Source organism: Grus americana, chromosome 5, assembly GCF_028858705.1.
Source record: "Grus americana isolate bGruAme1 chromosome 5, bGruAme1.mat, whole genome shotgun sequence".
Taxonomy (NCBI): domain Eukaryota; kingdom Metazoa; phylum Chordata; class Aves; order Gruiformes; family Gruidae; genus Grus; species Grus americana.
This window is the reverse complement of record NC_072856.1, coordinates 52,397,981-52,419,829: the sequence shown is the minus strand read 5'-3', so window position 1 is coordinate 52,419,829 and position 21,849 is coordinate 52,397,981. Positions and strand designations below refer to the sequence as shown.

At 40.8% G+C, this 21,849-nt stretch overlaps 1 protein-coding gene across 5 annotated transcripts in view; it reads left to right on the top strand.

Annotated features, from left to right (window-relative positions):
* Nucleotides 1–9,210: 9,210 nt before the first annotated feature.
* TTC7B (tetratricopeptide repeat domain 7B) overlaps nucleotides 9,211–21,849 on the top strand; it is a 151,915-nt gene continuing 139,276 nt past the window's right edge. For 3 of the 5 annotated variants that reach the window (XM_054827199.1, XM_054827196.1, XM_054827194.1), the window contains exon 1: nucleotides 9,223–9,528. In XM_054827199.1, coding sequence (XP_054683174.1) covers nucleotides 9,408–9,528 — 121 coding nt within the window. In that variant the 5' untranslated portion in view covers nucleotides 9,223–9,407. Of the gene's footprint in view, nucleotides 9,529–21,849 lie in introns of all 5 variants that reach the window. The other 2 variants (XM_054827195.1, XM_054827193.1) reach the window with 1 other exon arrangement.

Sequence of the window (21,849 nt, the reverse complement as noted above, 5' to 3'; positions counted from 1 at the left end):
TCATGTCATTATTAATAAGTCAACCTTGGTTTCCCTTAGGAGAGATTCTTGCCAGAGCTGTGCACGGCACAGAGCAGCGGTGTGGATTATTCCCGTATGATAGCCAGTGATCTGTGGGTCCGTTGTTCCTCTGACTCTTGAAGTCATACTGGGAACTCCTCCCACGGAAGAATTAAAAAAAAAAAAAAAAAAGCTGAACATCTGAATGCTAGGCAGATGACACTTGGGTGAAGGCAGGTTTATAGGTAATAACCAAGGATGTTTGTTGGCTGTTGCATTATGCACAACTCTTACGGCAGTAAGCAGAAGTATCTGAACAAGCCTCTAAGACAGACTGATAGTATCTGAGCTATTGCTGATCTCCAGCACTGCCAGGAGCTTGGGTTTGGAGAAAAATGTGTGAATATGCCTATATGTTTAAGTCCTATGGTGTAATGCTACCAGTATACCTAAAGAATCCCACATTCTTCTAGTATACATTTGGGTTAAGTAGGTTATGCAGATTTTGTTTGTGTTTTCATTATTATTATTTATTTTTACTCCCCATATTGTATACCTAGTTCTGTTCCTTTCCTGATCTTTCTGTTACGTTAAGCTTCTTATCTCTTTCATTTTTATAGTCTTTCTCCTTGTCCTGAAAGGCAATGCATGGATCTTTCTGCCCCAAAAGAACTGTAGAGTCAAATGTCCAATATATATAAGGAATAAAAATATGAAGGAAGGCTATACAACAACCCCTTCCCTTTATCAGAAGTGTAGAAATACCTAGCTTAAAATACACTGGGCAATGAGTAGATATCTTACTCTTCAGACAACTGTTATATTTGATAAATAGAAAGAACAGTCTTAAAAAAAAAATTAATAAGTGCAAACCAAAAGGTACAAACTCAAATAGCACCTTCAAACCTGAATCTAACAGGTTCTGAACAACAGGAGTCAGATCTGGCTGGCGGATTTGCCTTTTACACTTTGAAATAGGGTTAGGTCAGAAGCATGCTGGAGAAATCTGCTTTGTCCTACAGATGTGAAACTTCAGATTTTCAAGAAACTATTTGGACCCAGCAGGAGCAGTAAGAGGCTGAAAGCCGGCAATTATTCCTCAGAAACTTTGCTCATGAGTCATCTCTGTGAACTTGAAGATAAAGCCCACAGGACAATAGTTCACATCTGTCCCCAACCAACTGTAGTTACAGTAATATTAGTGCTTTCTACTTCAGTTTTTATCAAGCAACTAAAAAAAGCACATATGTTCTGTTGTTACCTGGGCTGTGGTAATAGGTAGAATGATCTCCAGGGCAGTGAAGCGGGCTGGAAATGATCCATTCTGTGGCTTCAGGCAAATGCTAGACCTTTCGGAGATTTCTTTGATCATGTTATTGTATTTTAAATAAACTATGGCCCAGTCCTAATCCTCCCTGGAAATATCTAGTTGAACTTTTTGTAGAAAGGAGCTATGGCATAGAGTATGTGAAGAGGAAAAATTTTGATTTCTAGAGAATCTCGGAAGACGCAAGCAGAATCTGTCTTTCTGCCAACGAAAACAAATGTTGGGCAATAAAGTTCTGAAAGGTCAGGCAGGGCCAGATAAAGTAAGTTGCAGTGTGTAAAGCCAACTGAATATTGCAGGCACATAAGAAATGTCCTACTGAGTCAAGCCAATGAGACCAGGAATGCATGCAGCACCCAAGGTGCAGGCGTGCTGTGGTTTACAGAGCGGCAGAATGAACTGCTTTGTTCTCAATAGCCTTCCCAGTGATGCCTGGTGTTTTGTAGGCACAAGGCAGCAAGGATTTAGGGGAATTGTCTGTTGTTTCCTATCTGATGTCCTGTGTAGAAATGTAAATCAGTTAGTTTTCTGTAGAGCAAATTACTTGTTTGACCAATTCATATTATCCAAAAAGCATTGAGTCTTGTTTTGGAGACATCAAGACTTGAAGAATCCACTGCCTCTTTGGTATTTGACCAAATAGTTAATTATCCTGATAGGTTTTTTAAAGATCTTACATAAATGTATTAGTCGCAAGTCTCCAGCTTTGTGTTCTTATTTTATTTTCTCTATTAATCTATTTGTAAATGCTGTTTTCTTTACATGAAGTTTAATTTCCAAAACATGAAGCCGGTATTTTGTTGGTTCTGCCAACGGTTATGACAGAGACAGACTATTGATTGGCCGGGTCTCTTAACTCGTCGTTTCTGTGCAGAAAGAGCAGCTAGCACTCCTGTTATTGGATCCACATTTTGGCAGTTCTTAGTGCTTCTGTCCATTTGGAGTACAGGTCTCTTGGAATTTGCCCCAGAAGATCCTAGGAAGTCTCCTTCTCCCCTCTCTGCCAAGGACCTTGCTTTTGGAACTTCATAATGTAACTTTGTATGCAAATTTCCAGGTTTTTCTTGTAGGGCCACATCAGGCTGGGCAGGCTGTACTCGGCTGCTGTCTTCTGCCTTCCTTTGGCACGTAGGCACAAGGCCAGTGTCCCCGGGGATGCCTCTGGCATTCCATGAGCTATTCAGAGGAATGTGATGAGACCGAAAGGAGCATCCTTTTGTTTTAGGACTTTTGTCTACTAATTCTGAATCTACTGATTTTTTTTTTTTTAAGACTTCTCTCCAGTTATTGATGTCACTGAAAAATCTCATTTAAATGCATGATTTTCATTCTTTCCAAACACAGAACAAAAATAGTTGCTGAACACTCTTTTATCTACAGCACAAATGTTTTTCTTACCTCTGGATAGTAATGAACTGATGAGTTTGCTAGAACTCTTTCATTATCTTTATCCTCAGCAACTCCTGATCTCCATGGATTCCTCTAATTAGTTTCATTTTTCTTACCCATTTGTCGTAGTACTAACAACACAGAGCAATTTCTGTTAATGTTTTAAACTTGTACCCTACTACTACTGGTTTGAAACTTTCAGACATTATATGTAGTTTTCGACTCCCTCTGGTGGTCTGACAATGTAGTTGGCAAGTTATTTAACTGCTAATAATACTATAACAATGAAAATGTTTGAATGCTGTATAACACTGTAGATGCTTCAAATTTAACCATCATTATTTGTCCCAGAGGCATTTAAATAGCAATGGGGAAAATACTGATGTTTATTAATGATACAAATAACTTTTATTACCAATGAATAGCTAGGAACATTGGAAGAAAAAAAAAAGTGAAAATTCAAAGCTTTTCTTCTATGTAACAATTGATTTATTTAAAGGAATTGAACTTAGCAACTGAAGAAAAAATATAACTCAACTGCTGCACTCTGCTGTATCAGTAAATTCAATGTGAGAAATGCTTGATCTTCATCTTCCTTTAAGTGGTCACAGAAGTGCCGTTAGAAACAGCAATTATGTGAAGACAGTGATTCCTGTGTAGACAGAAACTGATCTGGGAATAAAACCTAAGTATCATTTTAGCCAATAATGTAATGAAATCAAACAATTGTACTACAGAGGGAAGAGTGGCCACTATTGCTTTGCTAGCTAAAGAAACTTTATTCAGGTTTAAGATGACGTTCATATTTACTAAAATCTAATTTTCTAATGTCCTAACATGTAATAGGTATTATTTTTAGTCTTAAGAAATAGTTAAAAATGGTACATGGCTTATTTTCTGTGCTGGATAGAACAAAATGAACTGAAAGGCAGTGGGCTCATTAAAGTGTGCTTGCTTGCATCTTTCTAAAAATATACCATTATTATTTTTTAAAATCCAGAATTGTTCTATGGTGGTCACTTTTGCATAAGTGAGTTGAAAGATTTGGAAAAAGGCTTTGCCACTAAAGTTCAATTTGTCTAGGAAGATTTTTTTTTTCTCTTTAGTTCAAGTGAGAGATTAAGCTACAATCTGGATCACATCTAGAATTTAGCTGAACTGTGTCTGTTTTGTTACTGTGCAAAGACAGTGTGGAGACCTTCTTTACCTGCTGCCCTACGAGCATCACTGGGTGGGACAACAGTGCAAAATACAGCAGGAAAGAGGCTTACTGTGAGTGTAACACAACAGGAGACCCACAATTAGACCTTCCCTTGGCTCTTCCCCGAACTTAAAAGCACCCAAAGCATTTATTTTAAATCCTTAGAACTTTGAAGAAGGCTGAAAAGTTTTACACTGGCACAATCAGTGTGAGAAACAGCAAACTATGGTATTTTTGTTCTCATTTTGCTTCCTGTTAGTTACTATAAGTTAATATAGGATAGCAACTTTACTGGCAATATAGCTTTGTGAAAATACAGTTGTGGAGCAAGTAGCAATTCGGATATAAATACTCACATCTATTCAGCCTATAAGCACCAGTGAAGTGCTTATTTAATTCTGGGAGGTGACATTTTTTTTTCATGTTGTGGTTTTTGGGGGGTTTTTTTGATGTATAAATATATGCATTTGTGATGCGGCAGATATTTCCAGAAACAGTGTATGACAGGTGCTTAAAATGTAGTATGAAACATTGGGCCAAAATAGTGTGATTTTAATGTATATTGCTAGTTGAGTGACACTCTTTGCCCTTTCATTGGCAATGCCGGTTCCCATTTAGCATGAATGGGCTTGGAAAGGATCTGTATTGATGTCTAACTTTTTATCTTTTACAGCACAATTAGTAATTAAATTTCAGATTCAGCCTATCGAGAGCAGTGACTGTTAGTACTGTCATTTATTAAGGACTAAGAATTAACATCAAGGGATTTCAGGCAATAGTCAAAAACAAGTATTTGCCTGATTGTACAGGCATACATTCCTTTTTAAGTAGTAGTTGTACAGCCCATTATTTGACAAGTGCAGTATGAATTGAATCAGTTTGAAAGCAACAGATTACAAAATCAAATGTCCATTGTGCAGAAAGGAAAAAAAATGCTTTCCAGGTTCCTAGCTTTTCCTGATTTGTGTATGACTTTAACTTTCGTACAGCAGTGAGAGCTTCATGGTGTACAGAATAATGTACATTCACAGACGTAAGTATTTTATCTTTAAGAAAATAAACTCATCTAAGTACAAAACCTTGAAATGTTGAAATATTTTGATAAAGCATATTGCACTTCTTACATATGACTGTATTCCTTGCTATGAGGTGGGGCTGGCAGGTTTTATAACATGCACATCATCAAAGTGTTGATTTTGTGGCTGCTGTTCAGTCTCACTTTACTTCCCTTTAAATTGCGTTTTGATACTCTGAAAAAGGAACCAAGCGTCACTGTGAAATTATTTTCTCTAACAATTTTCATATGGGCTGTTCTAAATTTCATAGAGATTACTGGCTTTGGTAGGAATGGAGAACTCTGCAGTTATCTCGTTTCACTAACAGTGTTATGCTAACTGAGAAAAAAAAAAAACGACTTTGATTCCAGAAAGTTTTTTGCTTCTGTAATGCCTATGATTTGTGCTCTTCACTGTAGAGAAATTCCTTCTCACATTAGCGCATTTTGGCCTGAAAATTTTTGCACTTCACATTTGAGAAAATGGCAGTAAGAGTTGAATATGATTTCTTTAAAATACAAATAATATTCAAATTGCATTTCTAATCACTTGCAATAGAATACATTTAACATCTTAATAGACATTAAAGTGTTGATTTGAATTGAAAGAGAAGAAATTGTTAAAATAAGGAAAATGAGGAAAAGCTTCTTTTTTAATATTGACTTTTAAATTCTATTTTACATTCTGTGGAGATAAAATAAGGACTTTTGTGCTATCTTCTGTAACATTATCTCTCCTTCAAAATTGTTGTCTTTGTGATGTGTGCTATAGAAACTCTGAGGAAGAAAATAATTTTAACAGTCAGCAGTTTGATTTGCAGCTTCAGGCGAACTCTACTTGGAAAAAAACCCCAAACCACTGGTCAGTGTGCCAGACTAAAATCAGAGTAGTAGGTAAACTTGCATATTAGGCACTTTTTCTGTAAATAGTGAACCCTCACTTGCCCTTAAGCATTGATAGACTTTGACACAAGTTGGATGTTAAGCTTTGACTAGCCTCTTCTCTCAAGGGCCTCCATTCCAATGAGCTGACCTCAGCAAAGCTGTCATGAAAATACTGGTTTAAACCTTTTTCTTTTTTTTTTTTTTTTTTTTAATAAAGGAAAACTAGAACAAAGATGAGGTTTGGTTCCTCCCCTGCCACTTCAGCAGTGAATAGTATTTGCCTAAGAAGCCAGAAACTCAGACTAGATTAAAACCCAGTGATCTTGTAAGTTTGCTTGCATTTTTTTCCCCTCTTGTGAGTTCCTAGCATTCTATTTGAATATGTTACCTTTAAAAATGAAAGTACTTTTTCAATTTTTTTTCTGATTGCTTGTTATAGAATTTTTCATATCTTAATAGAGATGAAAATGTGACTTTAAGTCAGTTTATATTTTCTATAACTTTTAAATTTTTACCTTCTGTTTCTCATAGTTCTGTATGGAGTACTAGTGCAGAAAATTTCATTGTCAGATTTATTTTCAGGTTACCAGAAGTATCAGAGTACCCTGTCAGTGAGTTCCTATGTCATGAAAGTTCCTGTTTCGTCATACCGAGCTCATGAAATTGCACAGAACAATCCATTATTTCTCTTAGTGCCCTGTGTTTGGGGGATTGGAGTGGGAGGGGTGGCATAAGGCAAAATGGTTGACCAATGCATCTTAGTTACTTTTCCTGCATTTTAGTTTTCCATTGTTTTCGGAAACCAGGGATCTCTATTTTCTAGCTCACCACTACCTTGCCTCACAAGCAGACTTCCTATCCCTAGCAAAGCGCATGTATGCTTCAGTCTGTGCTAACAGTTTGCTAAACAGGCCGTTTCCAGAAAACACCACTTTGTTTCAGTTTGAAAAAATCAATGGCAATTGACAAAATATGCAGGATCAGACTACTTTTCTATATGACTTTTGTGCTATTCGTTCCAGATCCATTATTGTGTAAGATTATGGGTCATCTACAATGGCATCTCCAGAGCAGTCTTAGGTATATGGAAGTTTCATTAATGTTAAAGCAGATTTTCTAATTGTTCCAATGCGTTTCAAAATATACTAATTCCTTTTGCATAGATGTCTCACTTCGTAAATAGTAGCTGTTGAGATAATAAGCCTGATGAACTGTTATGCAAATATTTTAATACTATTCTTTTGCTAGTAGCCTTTACTGAAACAATGTGATCAGTTCTAACAAAACATGTTTAAAATTGTTGTGAATAAATATGAATAATTTTCATAAGTAAATTAACTCTTTTCCAAAGTTGAAATTTTAGTTTTCAGTCTTACGTGTAAAAGAACTAGTAGGTATGATATAAAAGATTTTGAATTATCATTCCTTTCCTGCCTCATTTTTAATTTAATCATCTTATGTCTACAGTAAAACACCATGCTATAATCAGTTTAATGTTCTCTGGATCTTCTGAAACCTGACATAAGCAAAAAATGCTTTATCACATATTTCTCTTTTTACTTTTGTTACAGTATTAAATCTTCTTTCCACTCCCGTGTACTCCATTGTATTCCTTAAACACTGTTATGTTCTGCTAATGTTTCTATTTCACTTCTTAAAATCTGGAGTATACTTTGTTTGATACTGGACTGTAACCTGAAAGTGCTATAACAGCAACTTGATTAAAAGGTAGAGTACAATATCTGGATTTTGTGCTATTATGCTTTCGGTAGCACTGGGAATGAAAAGTAAATGAGTTGAAACACTGAGAAAGATATCTGATACCTCTCAGAGTTGCAATAGCTGTGGTGGTCTAAGGATAGAAGCAAAGCAAGGTTTGTAGGAAGAGGATATTTACTACATTGAGGATACAGCTGGGGAACACTCAGACAAGCCTGGGTCCATTCCCGACTGATTAATGATTTGATGGCAATTATTGATTTCCTGTCTTTAAAAATATACACTTTTTTTTCCCTGGTCTTTCAGTTGATGTTCAAAGGCAAGCATAACTTCAGAAAGCACCTGTCCGTAGTGTGTGACACACACGTGTGCAAACTAGAAAAATCTGTAGGAATCCTGTTATGTGGACAACTCTAGCAATGTGTGTAGGCATGTCATGTTTACATTTAACTGATCTATTTATATAACAGCACATAAAGGTGACTGGTGACAGTATTGTTCCCAAAGAGTTTGAAGATCATAATGCAGAAGGTGTGAGGAATAAGATACATTGTTCTTAAGTTATGAAACAACGATTGACTTGTCTCAGGCTGGTAGTGTTACGTTTGCCCAAATTTGACTTCTGAGTTTGTGATCTTGACATTTCTGAAGACTAAAATGCTCTAGATCCAGAGTGCAATGCATGTAACAGCAATAATAGCATCCATCCTATATTTTGAATCTTGCAGATTACGCTGCCTCTCCGCAAAAACCTGTTCTTTCTGTCAATGGGCTGTATACTTATTTTTGGGAAAAGTAAATAGCAATTTGTGAGGGGTTTTTTCATGCAGTCTTGGTCTTTTTGCTGTGTTTTTCAGTGAAAAATCAGTCATGGCAGTTGTTTTGAGGCGTATGTAAGTTTGTGGAACCGGTGTGTCACATACGCGTATCTCTGTCCAATGCTACGTCATGTGGTATTTATTGGAATTGTTTCAGCTAGTATTTTTATTCCACCCAAATGCTGGAAATGCATTTATGGGGAATCATCTCCTTACAGTGCAGACCTTCGTTATACAGGCACTGCTCTGTGTAACTAAGGAGCAGGTGAGCCAATACGGATGGAAAGCTCAGGACTAAATGAGACCGTAGAGAAAGCGGGGTGCGTGTGAGGTCTGTGGAGAGGACAGAGGGTGCCTTTAAATGGATGGGAAACCCACGGGCCAGCGTGGATGAGAGCTTCCACCGCGGGGAAGAGGCCAGTGCTAAGGGACAGGAACCAGTTTAGTGTTACGGGGTGCGGAAGTGGAAAAGCATCGCGGACAGGACGATGGTGCGTGTTGATCATTAGCCTGTGGAAGAATGTAACCGAGCAAATGGTTTGACAGGAGCCGTTCCTGCCAGTGGCCGCAGGAGCCCGGCTGTACCAGCCTTTTCCCAGTGACACCATCAACAGCGCGGCTGTCTCGCTAGGCAGCCTCCCTCCCTCTCCTCTGGGGGTCAGGGCAGTCCCGGCAGCGCCCCGGCCCTCGCCGGCAGGCGGGCGGGCAGGCAGGCAGGGCCGTCCCCCCCGCCGTACAGCCCGGACCGCGCTCCCCAGGCTGCCCCCGCCTCCTGGCCCCGCCCCGCGCCGCGCTGCCCCGCCGTTGCCCGGCAGGTGGCGCCGCTCCCGCCGCTCGGCCGCCAGCGCGGCGCGGGCCGCAGCCCTCAAGTTCCGCCGCTCCAGTCGCCGCCGCTGCCGCCGCCGCCCAGGCGCCCGGTGCCGCCGCCGTCCTTTCCCCCGCCTCCCTCCTTCCCGCCCGCTCCGGCCGCCCCGGCCCCTTCACCCGCCGGGGCCCGTCGGCCCGGGCCCGGCCATGGCCACCAAGAAGGCGGGCTCGCGGCTGGAGACGGAGATCGAGCGGTGCCGCTCGGAGTGCCAGTGGGAGCGGATCCCCGAGCTCGTCAAGCAGCTCTCGGCCAAGCTCATCGCTAACGGTGCGGGGCCGGGCGGCGCAGGGCGGGAGGCGTCAGGCCGCGGCGGAGGGCCCGCGGGGGGCGGCCGGTGTGGCTCCCGAACGCCGGGCCCAGCAGGTGCAGCCGGGCGGGCCGGCGTGAGAGGGCCTACGGGCCGCCCCGCGGTGCCCGGGGAGGCGGCGGGGCGTGGGAGGCCGTTGGAGGGGCGGGGAGCGGGTCGGGGCGGCCCGGCCGGCACGGCCCCGCGGAGCGGGAGCCCCGCGGAAGGCGGTGGGGACGCGGGTGCCGCCGAGGGCCTGACCCCGGCGTGCGGGCGCCTCGGCAATCTCCCTGGGGCGGTGAGCTGGGGTGCTCGCCCACCCCCCAGCTCGAGCGCCCCTCTGAAGTCCGAGGGAGGCCGCGTTTGGTGTCGCCGGCAACGGGGCCCTGCGGATTTACGTCCCGAACTGCTGAGCAGTCTGATGGTTTATCATGGGTGTTGCAGTTTTGCAGGCGCACATGCTGACAGTGTGCATGAAGCCCTAAATGTCCTTCTGTGCACAGCAGGAGTATCTGTATACTGCCTGTCATATGAAGGCTTCTGTCCTTTTACTTAAAAACGTACCTCACAATATAGTGCTGCTTCATTTATTTTCTTAGAAAAACTGTGAATGGTTTGCTTGGTCCCTTATTTCTTATATCACAAACTTTTAAATGTTTAGCTGAAGGAGCTGAAAGCAGTGCTTCGTTCTGAGGTATGGATGTGCATAATGAACGAGGGAGATGTAGGGAAGTTCATCTCTTTGCCATGGATTCCTGGGCTGGCTTAATTCTGTGTGTGAGAAAGTACATGGGAATAGTGTTGACTTCTCTGGGCTCACTCATCTGCTTGAGGTGGACCTGGAGGTATTTTTAGAGAGAAGTCAAGTCTGCAGGAACAGAACTGGGGGTGAAGTCAGAGCTGATAACACAGAGAGAGGATGAGGCATAGGGTTGGCGTCACTGGGAGTGTGTTGCGAAGGCAGTGATGGCTTTGTATGTTTAGGCAGAGAAGAAAACTGCATGATTCAGGTCTATAGAAATACAAATAAAAGAAGAAAAGCTTGAATCGAAGTAAAGAGAAGAGAGAGAATTTAAGAATAGATGGACAGATAGTAGATAAGTTTACATGCGTCGGCCTTAAGGGTGATGATCCTGAAACACACTGGTTATTATACTAACTAAAAATAAACACAAGTGAAAATGTGGAAGGTATTATGTCTAGTTTAAGGATATTCCTCTTTGAGTTGTAGACTATGGACTAGTTGGAGACAGTTCAAGCAAAGGCAAATGTTTTTTGGCGGTCTGGTTGAGAAGAATGATCTTCATAGTTTTAAGATGTACTAAGGTATGTCAGATGGATAGGGAGAGCTACGCAGATGCTGTTATTGACAGTTTGACTTAAATTTCTGTGACCTGGATACTTTTTACCTAACCGAAGCAGATCAGAGAAGATTATGCATAACTTAACACTTCAGTGATTTTCCTGTTATGGTATCTTCTAGATTCTGTACCAGTCAAAATACAAATTACCGGAGCATTTCCCGTTCTTTAAAACATGGGAAAGTACCATATGTACATTTTGTCTCTTTCTGACAGCACAAGAATGATTAAATCAATGTCCACGGCTTCCAAGTTCTAGCTGAGAACATCAACAGTCAGTAAGCTAAGCAATCATCAGGGACTCTCTTTTTGTAGTGGAGTAAGACAGGAATAGAGTGATTTATTTAATGAAATACATGTCCCTGCTGTTGACCGTGTCTAAAACTAAGTTTGTGTTCTGGATCCTGGTGTACCTAACAGGTTGCAGGCCAAGGTTATCAGCTAGTGAGGCTGCAAAGGAGAGGCAGTGCCTCTGTTCCACCTGTGAAGGCAGGTATGAACTGAAAGGCATTCTGATGCATATCCCTGTTGTTGGGTTAATCTGAAGCAATTAATTTAAGAAAAAGAACTCAGAAAAAGTACTGCTTCCTTCTGTAGTAACGTTCATTTTTACAAATCAGCTGGGGAATGGATGACAAAAGATCTGTTTTTTGGCTTAATGTGGAACAATATGTCATAGGAATGATTTAAAAGCATGAAAGAAGGAAAAAGAGGGGTGAGGATCTTCATTCTGTCCATATATTGGTGTGTAGGGAATTGGTTCTGACTCTTGAATGCTGGAGATTTTTAACTGAGGATATCAGCCTTGCTAGGAATAGCGTTTATTGCCCTTTGAACACAGATGGGAAGGGATCCTTTGGGGAAGCCTTGTAATCTCTTCAATCTTGCACTATTGCAAAATAATAGACTGTTACTTTACCAGGACTTAATTACACTGTCTGTTTGGAAATGGGGATTAGAGAACTTGGTGGAAATTTTAATAGGCCGGATTGTTATTTGGGCTGTCTTGCATTGATACAGTATTCCCTACCATCAAGTTCCCACCCCTGAAGCTTGTAACCCAAATTAGATGAAGGAGAAAATAGCAATGGCAGCTCTTAGGATGAAGGTGTGTATGGGTGCATAAGGCAATAGTATATACTTCTGGAGAAGTGCAGCACTTCAGAGGTGCAGTGTTTTGAGTGGACTTTATTATTGTGTTGTTATATTCTGTTTTGTTCTGCCGATGGATCCTATCTACTCCCTTGTAGAATTAGGGGTCTGTACAAAACCTGACAGTGGATCAAATGTAAATGACAATTTATGTAGGATTTTGGATGCACAAAAATGGCACTTAGTAGAACCAATTTCTGTATCTGATGGATTGTATTTGAAAGGCTTTGTGAGCTTATTGAGCTTTAAGATAAAGAGGGAAGAGAAATGTTCATGGATTGGTCACTGCCTTTGCTGTTCTATAAGTAATACTCACAATTTGGATCATGGAAAATGTGTGCTTTGCGTCAAGCTTCTGACTTGCATTGTTTTTCACAAGGGATAGATAGATGAAAGAAGGGTATTTAACCTAACTCAGAATTGTTAGGTACTTAACCAGTTTGTATGGCATTTCTCTCCTTCAGAACCAAGACTCAGCATAAGATTCATGCCATGTAACACAAATCTCCATTTGAGCTCTGTCTTGGGTCAAAACCATTATGTGCAGGTGTGGTGGGTTAACCTTGACCAACAGCGAATGCCCACCCAGCTGCTCAGTCTCTTCCTTTCCTTAGTAGGGCAGGAGCAGAAAATAGAATGAGAAGAGTCGTAGCTTGAGATAAAGACAGGGAGATCACTTACTAATGACTATCATGGGCAAAACAGGCTCGTCTTGGGGAAAATTAATTTAACTTATTGCCAGTTAAAATAGATTCAGACAGTAAGAAACAGACAGACATGAAAGCCTCACTTTTCCTCCCACCTTTCCCAGGCTCAATTTCATTCCTGTGCCCCATCCCATGCGGCGTGAGGATCAGAGGGGTAACGGTGCAGAGGTGGTTTCTTTCTGCTGCTCCTTCCTTCTCACATTATTCCTCTGCTCTGGCTCCCCGCTGGCTGCCATCCTTCGGGAAAGAAATCAGCTCTGGCACAGGCTCTCTGTGTACTGCAGTTCCTTTGGGGCATGTCCACCTGTGCCAGCCTGGGTCCTTCCCAGGCTGCAGTGGTGGATATCTTCTCTGGCACCTGCAATACCTCCTCCCGCTCCTTCTCTGACCTTGGTTCCCTCTGCTGTTCAGCACTCGTTTTGTTCCCTCCTCCTCTCTGTGGCATTTTCTGCCCTTTCTTAAATACGCTTTCCCAGAGGTGCTGCCAGCTTGGCTGAGGGGCTCAGCTGGGGCCTGCTGTGGGTCTGTTGGAGCCAGCTGGGCCTGGGCAGCCCCTGGCCTCTTCCCACAGGGGCCACCCCTGCAGCCCCCCGGCTGCCAGCACCTTGCTGTTTACACCCAGTACAGCAGGATTTACAAAAACTGTAGCAGCTGGTGTAGAAATCATTGTGCTACTCTGAGCTTCACAAAGATGTGGTCCTTGGCTAGTCTGTAGGCTGGCTGGTTGCAAGAAAGGTGACATCCTCGAGTGTTCACATCCTGAGTATCACTTCTCAAACGAAACTGAGACAAACCCCAAGTTGTTAGAAATAAAATCTTAAAGCAGTTTTCACTAATGAAACTTTAGGAGTGTTCCCAACTAGTTTAACTGAAAAAGGTCCCTTCTAAGAAAATGATCTGAAGAAATTTTGATTCCATTTCTTGAATTTTCTCTAACATTGCAAATGAACAGCGTGGTGGTGAAGCATGGTCATGAAAGTTAGCAAAATCTCCAAGTAAAAAATTATTTGTTCACAGATTATTGGAAGAGGTAAAATAGTAAATGTTAAATATCTGAAACTAATGAGAATCTATTTTAAAGTGTGCCCAGAATTGGGAAGCATTGGTTATAGGATTCTTTTCTATTTTAAGCCAGTCTGAATGGGCTACTTTTATTAAATAAAAGTCTTAACCTGTAGGAGAACCATGTACAACTTTGTCTTGGAAAACTTGGTTGGCATCAAAAAACACAGTTGTGTGAATGAAATGCAACATGCCATAAGAGGGAGATTTTCTCTAAGATCAGTTTAGTGTAGCACTCCCAAAATAACTAGTGATTACCACAACACTCTGTTAATGATCAGATATATTTGAAATCCCCCCCTTTTTTTTTTAATAAAAGCTTTTATTTTTTAAGAGATCTGTAAAGTTGCTCTTTTCAAATATTGAAAAATAAGATTTATGAAATACCAATAATGGTTCTTTTTTAGTAAGTTTATCGTAACATATTGGTCTTACAGATGACTGATATTTTACTGAAGTGTTCAGGTTTATGAGGATTGTGTTTTGAAACCTCTCTGCAACAGTTTTAATGAGTATCATGTCATTCATAGCTTTGGGAATTGGGATTCTCTGGGTGCCTGGAATTTTGTGGTGTTTGAATGATAATTTTGGAAGCTAGCAATCATGTTTCAAAGCTGATTGCAAGTCCGTTATGAATTTTTGATGAAACAGTAGTGTCTCAAAGGAAGTGGCTACAGTGTAGAGGTTGTGTCTGCTCAGAGCGTTCTCAGGACATCTGTGCTCTAATGTTTTCTTTCCTTCCTTTGGAAACACAGTGAGGAAGCCTTAGGTCAGTTCAGTGGCAAGCTGAATGGATAAAATAAAGGATCCATGAATTTCCGTGGGTATTTCCGGCCATTCATTGTTGCTGCAATCGGAACGTGACCTTGCTCAAGTTCAGTGAGATGTATGACTCTCTTAAAAACCACTGAGGAGGCGAACTTTTATATTTCAAGTGAGGTAGAATGATGTGGTTCTGTAGAAACCTTAGCCGATGTGAAATACTGCATTACTGTGGGGAGAGAATGCACGCCCGAGAAGTTTGCGGATCTATATGCTACCAAGAGCATTGTGACATTGCAATGAAAATAGAACATTACTTACAGGTATCAAGTTTGCTGATGGAAATACACCAGCCTTTTAACATACTGCTTTCTTACAAATTGAATTTCTTACTACCTTTAGCATCCCATTTCCATTTGTTGTTTTGTTTTGTGTATGAACTTTGCTTTGACTGCATTTCGTCTCAACACCTTGTTTCCATAGTTTCTTATTATATCTTTCCTCATATTTAGCCTTGCAGAATAAAGGAGCAAGAGGAGTTAGGAGCAGAGTAGCAAAACTAAAAATGAGGAGCTATTTTGCATGTCTATTTTTTGTTTGTCGCTTTCTATGCTGCTTCTTTATCTGGGTATAAGTAGGATGTAAAAATAGAAACATCTTATCAGTTTTCATTTGTTTTGCTCCCTTGTGAAATAGAAGACCTTAGATGTATGGTTAAAGCTTATCCTCAGAGTAAACCAGGGATTTCTAAACCTCTTAGGACTCATGCCTTACTTAGAAGGTGTTTATCAAATTTGTTTGGTTTTTATACATACAGCTTGTAATGCAATTTATGTATGCAAGGCTTTCCAGAGAGATCTACATCTCTACCAGAAAAGTTTGCAGACCGTGATGTGAAGTGCCTTTTTGCATTTCCACAAAACTGGAAATGAAGCACACTCTTAATTTGTTATCTGTTTTGTTTTCCTTCTGTTGCATTCCCTGTCATATTTACAGAACAAGTGTATTAAGGACTCACATATTTCTGAATGAAGACCAAAGATGGTGACAGTACTAAGACGTGTTGTCTTATTTTTGACTGACAGTTTTCTTTCTTCAGATAGTCAGGGGTGTTACAACAGTGTGAGTGACGATGTAGATCTGCTGCTTGTATTCCAATTGACTTGTCATCTGGAAGAGAAAATGCTAGCATAGTCAGTATGATTTCACAAGTACCCAAGCTGGTCTAACACCTTGCTGCTATTGTGTGGAGGAGCTCTTTCTTCCTACCTTTACTCAAGCTGCTCCTTCTCTATGCAGTTTCTCCCAGTTACGTGTTCCCAGCCTCTCCCTTGTGCTGATGAACCCCAGAGGTGGGACTTACTGTGCTGGACCGGCAGAAAACTCTATGCTCCTCTCTCTGGGGTTAGTTTCTGCTTGCTTCCTGAGCTGATTTGCTTCCCACAGGGGTCTGAAGAGTAGTATAACAGCTGGTGGAAAATGAACACTGGCAGCAGCCAGTGAAGGGCAAAGGCAAGGGGAACTTTCTTCTCCCACTGTGAGGAAGCATGTAATTGGTCTGAGTGGAATGAACTAAGTACTTGTGGGTATTTGGCCCTTATAGCTGCTTACATCTATAAGAATAATTCCATATATTATGAATGTAATCATTTTAGAATTAGACATCTCACATATTAACAGTGGGTTGGTTGCACTCTGTTACTGTGTTTGAAAGCTATAAGAAAAAATGGTAGCCTGATTTATCAGTATATATATACTGGTATATGTCTGTGTTATAGCTGCTCTAAGTGCCTTTAACCTAACTTCAAGGGTTAAAGGTTAGCATTAACTTTTCTATAGGGGAAATAAGTTCATTAGCATAAACTCAGGGTCATTGATACCACTTCTGTTTGAATTTGATTTGCATGGTAGTAAAGAAGGGGGCAGAAGGTCCTTAACCATGCCAAGTGTGGGCCATTCTCCTTCCCTGCCAAATCTGGGTCATTCCCTCTCCCCACAAATCTGTCTTGTAAACAATCAGATTTTAGAATTTGATGGTTAAATTCTCTGCAGTTTTCTCTACACTGAACACAATTTAATTGGTGATCTGATAAGGAGCGACTGAAGACAATAACTTTGTAAAAAGCGAAGTGGCAGGATGTTGAGATAAATTGGAGGGAGTGAGGATGTCTGGCTAATAGCGCTGTGTTTATTGATAGCAAGACCTTTAATCATTGGAGAGCATTTGATCTCTGCTCCAGGCTCTGGAGGAAGAGTGCTGAATCTGGGCATTTGTCTGGTGTCAGCAAACGTGTGGCAGAATGCATAGTGGCAGTTATTAGTAAGCTGCTCTGATCAGAGATGTTATCAGTTGCTCTGTTGCTTCAGGAGATGGTGCATGAGTTTCTGCCAGTTCCCACCCCACTGGTGATATGTGTGTGATTGGTACGAAGGCTAGAATCAAATATTTCGTCAGATCATTCATTCTGTCTTTATAATTGTCTTGATCACTGCCTGTGGAATTATCACATAAGAAATCTGTAAAATCTGTAATATTGTAGTAGGAAGAAAGCTCCTTGCCTTAAGCACTCCGTTACTAAGTTTGTCACTCATATTAGTATTCTGTAGAATTAACGATGATTAATCAACAACTCGAGTTTTGATACAGCTGCTCTACAGCTGTTTCTGATGTGTAGCATGGAAAGGGCAACACTTCAGAGGACTTTGAAATGTGTGCTTGTATTGTCAGGAGGAGAGGAGAGGATCAGGATCTGACCCTAGTAGATACTTAGGAGTTGTTTTTTTGATAATGAAAGTAGATCCTGAATGTTTAAGCTGCACTGAAAGAAAGGAGGAAATAAGACTTACATGTTACAGTGTTTAGCAAATGCTGCTCTTCCACTGTTAAGTTCCCCATTTAAGCATTTAATCTGAAAATGCATAGTGTCATTCTCTTTTGGTTACTTCCTTGGCTATATGAATTAGAGCTTCCTCTTCATTAGAATAAAGGAGTAGTCCTTTCAGCCTTGAGCTTGTTAGGTGCTGGAGCCCTGGTGCAGACAGCTCCTTGGGGAACTGACACCTATTATGTAGTTACACATTGTCTGGAGGTGGAGGGTGTTGCCAAGTTTCACAGATGACTTATCTTTCCTCTTCCCAAAAGGAGGTGTAAACTGTGCGCCTTTCACAAAAAGTGGGTGGGAAGTGACTTTTGGCTCTAGATAAATCGTGAATGCAGCTCACCTGAGCCCAGTAACTTGTTTTATCTCCTTAAAACTTCTGGAAAGGCAACAAAGATGAAAACACCAACAGCTTCCAGGCTCTCCTGTATTTTTTATGCAGTTAATTATGTGAACAAGTTGTTGCTTATCTTTCAAGTGTGCCTTATTTCAAATTCAGGTTTGCCTGGGCTCAGCTTCCAGCTAGAGTTCTGTTTTTCTTCTTACCATGTAATTACAGTCTCTTTACCTTAATGGGGAGAAAACACTCTGCATTAATCAAGGCTCTAATGGGATTGCTTTAGAGCTGGGTTTAAGGAGAGGCAGGAATGCTTTTAGAACAACTGATAGAATTAAAAAAAAAAAACCAAAACCAAAGACCAAACAACAAAGTTGCTAAAAGATGCTTTCTGTCTTAAAACTAGTGGTTATGTACCTGAGGCAATCACCTCTGAGAGTGACAGGTGTAGGCTACCGCCTTTCAAGAATTTACTTGAGCTTTCCTAGGTGGAACTAATGGTGGGGAAGAGGATGAGAAGAGGCTGTTTTTTGTGAGTGATTGGCTTTTGGAAATGGTAGGAAACTGCAAGATCTCCTCTTCTGGGGAATAGAGGCTCATCTGTGTTTTGGGTCATCCCACAGATGAAAGAAGTCCCTCTTCTGACTTGACAATTAATCAGTAATTAATACAGAGAGATGCCCAGGGAGTGAAGATGCGAACCAAAATCTCTAGATGGTGAGGTTTAGGAGCGAGAAAGTGTTCCTGATGTATAAGAAGTTGAGCAGAGTCAGGATCTCTTCAGTCTCGTATTTCTTCTTTTTTGTCAATCATTTTCTTTACCTTCTTGGGAGAACAAAAGGTGGATTCCATTATCATCTGTCAAATTTACACTGTCCTGCAATGTAGGTGCTTGGTAGAGCATGGATAAGAGCCACTGTCCCCATGACATGGTTTGGTTTTGTCTTCCATCTAAATAGTCTCTAGGGGTTTTTTTGTTTGTTTGGTTTTTTTGGGGGGTTTTGTTTTGTTTTAATTTATTATTGTTGTTATTAGTAGCGACAGGAAAACTGGTTTGTGCTTTGAGAAACAAATCACAGCAAGAAGCAAGGTTGAAAAGAATTCCTAGCTATCACAGCATGTGCTTTTCCTGTTCTCCAAGTCATTCTTTGATCTTCTTTGTAACCTAAACAAAACATAAATGGAAAGAAGCTAAATTTTGTTCATTCCCCCTCAATGTGGTTACTAGAACTGTTCCCAGTTAAACATTCAATGATGATGGTGATCCTGTTTCCCACAGTTCATGCTTCCTAGTCTTGAGTAGGACTTAGATTCTTATTTCTTGGTTTTACATTGAATTTGACTGAATGGGCCAAGTTTAATTCAACCATAAACTTACAAATTATCTAAGTGATATATTGTGGCTGTCCTGGCTTGATTATTTACTGTTCTGATGGTCTTAACATTTCACGAGAGTTGGGAGCTTGAAGACAAAAAAAAAAAAAAAAAAGCCATAAAAATAATATAATTTGAAACAATTGCTGCAAATTTCTGTTTTTCCTAATATGTGCCCTCATAAAATAAATTTCTATTGTAAAGGTACTTTGGAAGTAAATTTGCATATGCATAAATAGTCTGGGAAGTCTATAATATTTTTCTTCAGAGTGAGTTTTGGCTGTCAAGCAGGAAAAATTGCCTAGATGCTGCCTAGCTGCACAGTAAAAGGGTACCATGCCCTCTGTGTACTTACGAGGTGGAGTGAATGACCGTGCATAATTAAAGGTGTTAATAAGTAGAATTAAGTTTCTTTGAGCAGCTGACTGTATTTTCTGCTCCTAGTTTTACATGTGTATTGTGGGTATCAGTCTGCAGCCTTTCTGCCAGTAGTGCCTGTTGGTCTGCACATTCTCTATTTATGCTACTCTTCCCAGAGACTTGACTGGAGAAGATCCTGTGCAACCTGCCCTAGTTGATCTTGCTTGGAGCATGGGTGTTGAACTAGAGGATCTCCAGAGGTCTCTTCCAACCTCAGCCATCCTGTGATGCTGTGAATTCTTGCTACTTAGTGACGGAATCATAAATGACAATATCCATCCATATATTGTTTTTCTTTTCTTTAATGACCTTATATAAATCTAAGATTAGTTTCAGCATTCATTTTAATGTAAGTAACTTCTGGTCAGAGTTACTTGAATAAGTACATGGAGACTTCTGCTAATATTCCTCTTCAGGTACAGTCAATGCTTTTAATGACTGTTACATTGTCACCAAAAAGGACTGTCATTGTTTAGCCCTGGCTGGCACCTAAGCACCATGCAGCTGCTTGCTCACTTCCCTCTGGCAGGATGGGGGAGACAACTGGAAGAGTAAAAGTGAGAAAACTCATGGGTTAAGATAAAAAGTTTAATAGGACAAACCGCAAAAGGAAAATATAATAATATATACAAAACAAGTGATGAACAGCACAATTTCTTATCACCCCAAGTCGATGCTATGCATGACCCCCAGCTGCCCAGCCTCCCAGCCCACATGCGCAAACAAAACAAGACAAGGAATTCATTCCCCACTTCCCATGGGCAGGCAGGTGTTCAGCCATCTGCAGGAAAACAGGGCTCCATCACTTGTAATGGTTACTTGGGAAGACAAACACCATCACTCTGAGTGCTGCTGCGCAAGACCCCCAGCTACGACCCCAGGCCCCCAGCTGCTGCACCAAGCCCCCAGCTGACAAACAGGACATGACGTCATATGGTATGGAATATCCCTTTGGCCAGTTGGGGTCAGCTGTCCTTGCCATGTCCCCTCCCAGCTTCTTGGGTGCCCCTCGCCTTCTTATTAGCAGGGCAGTATGAGAAGCTGAAAAGTCCTTGATTACTTGGCAACAACTAAAAACATCAGTGTGTTATCACCATTATTCTTTTCCTAAATCCAAAACACAGCACTATACCAGCTGCCAGAAAGAAAATTAACTCTATCCCAGCTGAAACCAGAATGTACATGTATCATGAACAAAGCAAATGTCTTTGTTTTAAGCATATGGTCAACTTGTTCCCAGTTAGAAAACACGCGTTTCATGCTGTTTCTGCCAGATTAATATGAAATCAGCTCTGGATCCAGGATTTGCAGATCCTCCTCTGGAAGAAAACTCCATTTCAAAACGGCCTTCTTAATAAATGTTCTGTGTGATGCTGTAAGATTTTTCTCCTCTTCAGCTGTTTTTGCAGAAACTTTACTCTGAAATTTTTTGTCTCGGTACTATATGGAGCAATTGACCACTTTGGGATCCTTGTTGCTGCATCCCACTCCTGGATAAAAATTTCACTGTTTGTTTTTTTTAGTTTAGGCATAACGATAATCCAGCATGTTTTAGGAAGTCTGAGGAAAAATCCTCTCAATGCCACATGCAGCCCTTCAGGTCCTCTGAACCTTCAGTTTTACCTTTAGAGAGAATAAGAGTTTTAGAGATTGAGTAGGAGGAGTTTCCTTTCTCGCTCTCAAGCTAGTTTCTCTCTGGGAAGATTTGCAACACCAGAATAGAGATTACAAGGCAAGTCTCAGCTTGCTGGAATCCTGCACGTCAATTTATGGTCCCATTGGGATACTGGAAATCTCATACTTGTCCTCTCTACCCCTTGACCCTCTCCTCCCTTGCTTTTTTTAAATTTTTTAGTACTGAGTTAAGGCTTGAGTTTTTTATTTCTTTCTCTCTCTGGAATCCAGTGTAAGGCAGGTGAAGCAGCAGCGTCTTCTATTCTTACAACTCAGTGCTTCATCTAATCATCTAATTGATCTCATGTCATGATAACTGTGATCTTTCAACTTCAATGCATCTGGACAATTGCGCTTTTTAAGAGTCTGAAATACGTTACCTGAAATACTGAAGATTGTGGTGCAGAGTGGGTGAAGTGATACAACATGCTTCTAGATGTATTATCTGCTTGCTTACAAGGAAAGATTAAAATTTGTTTGGCCAGTCTGTAGCTAGTTTTCTCTGTATTTCCTATTCCTAAATACTTCCTATTAAAATTCAGATCCTCAGGGCCAGAGTCTGAGGTTGAACCTC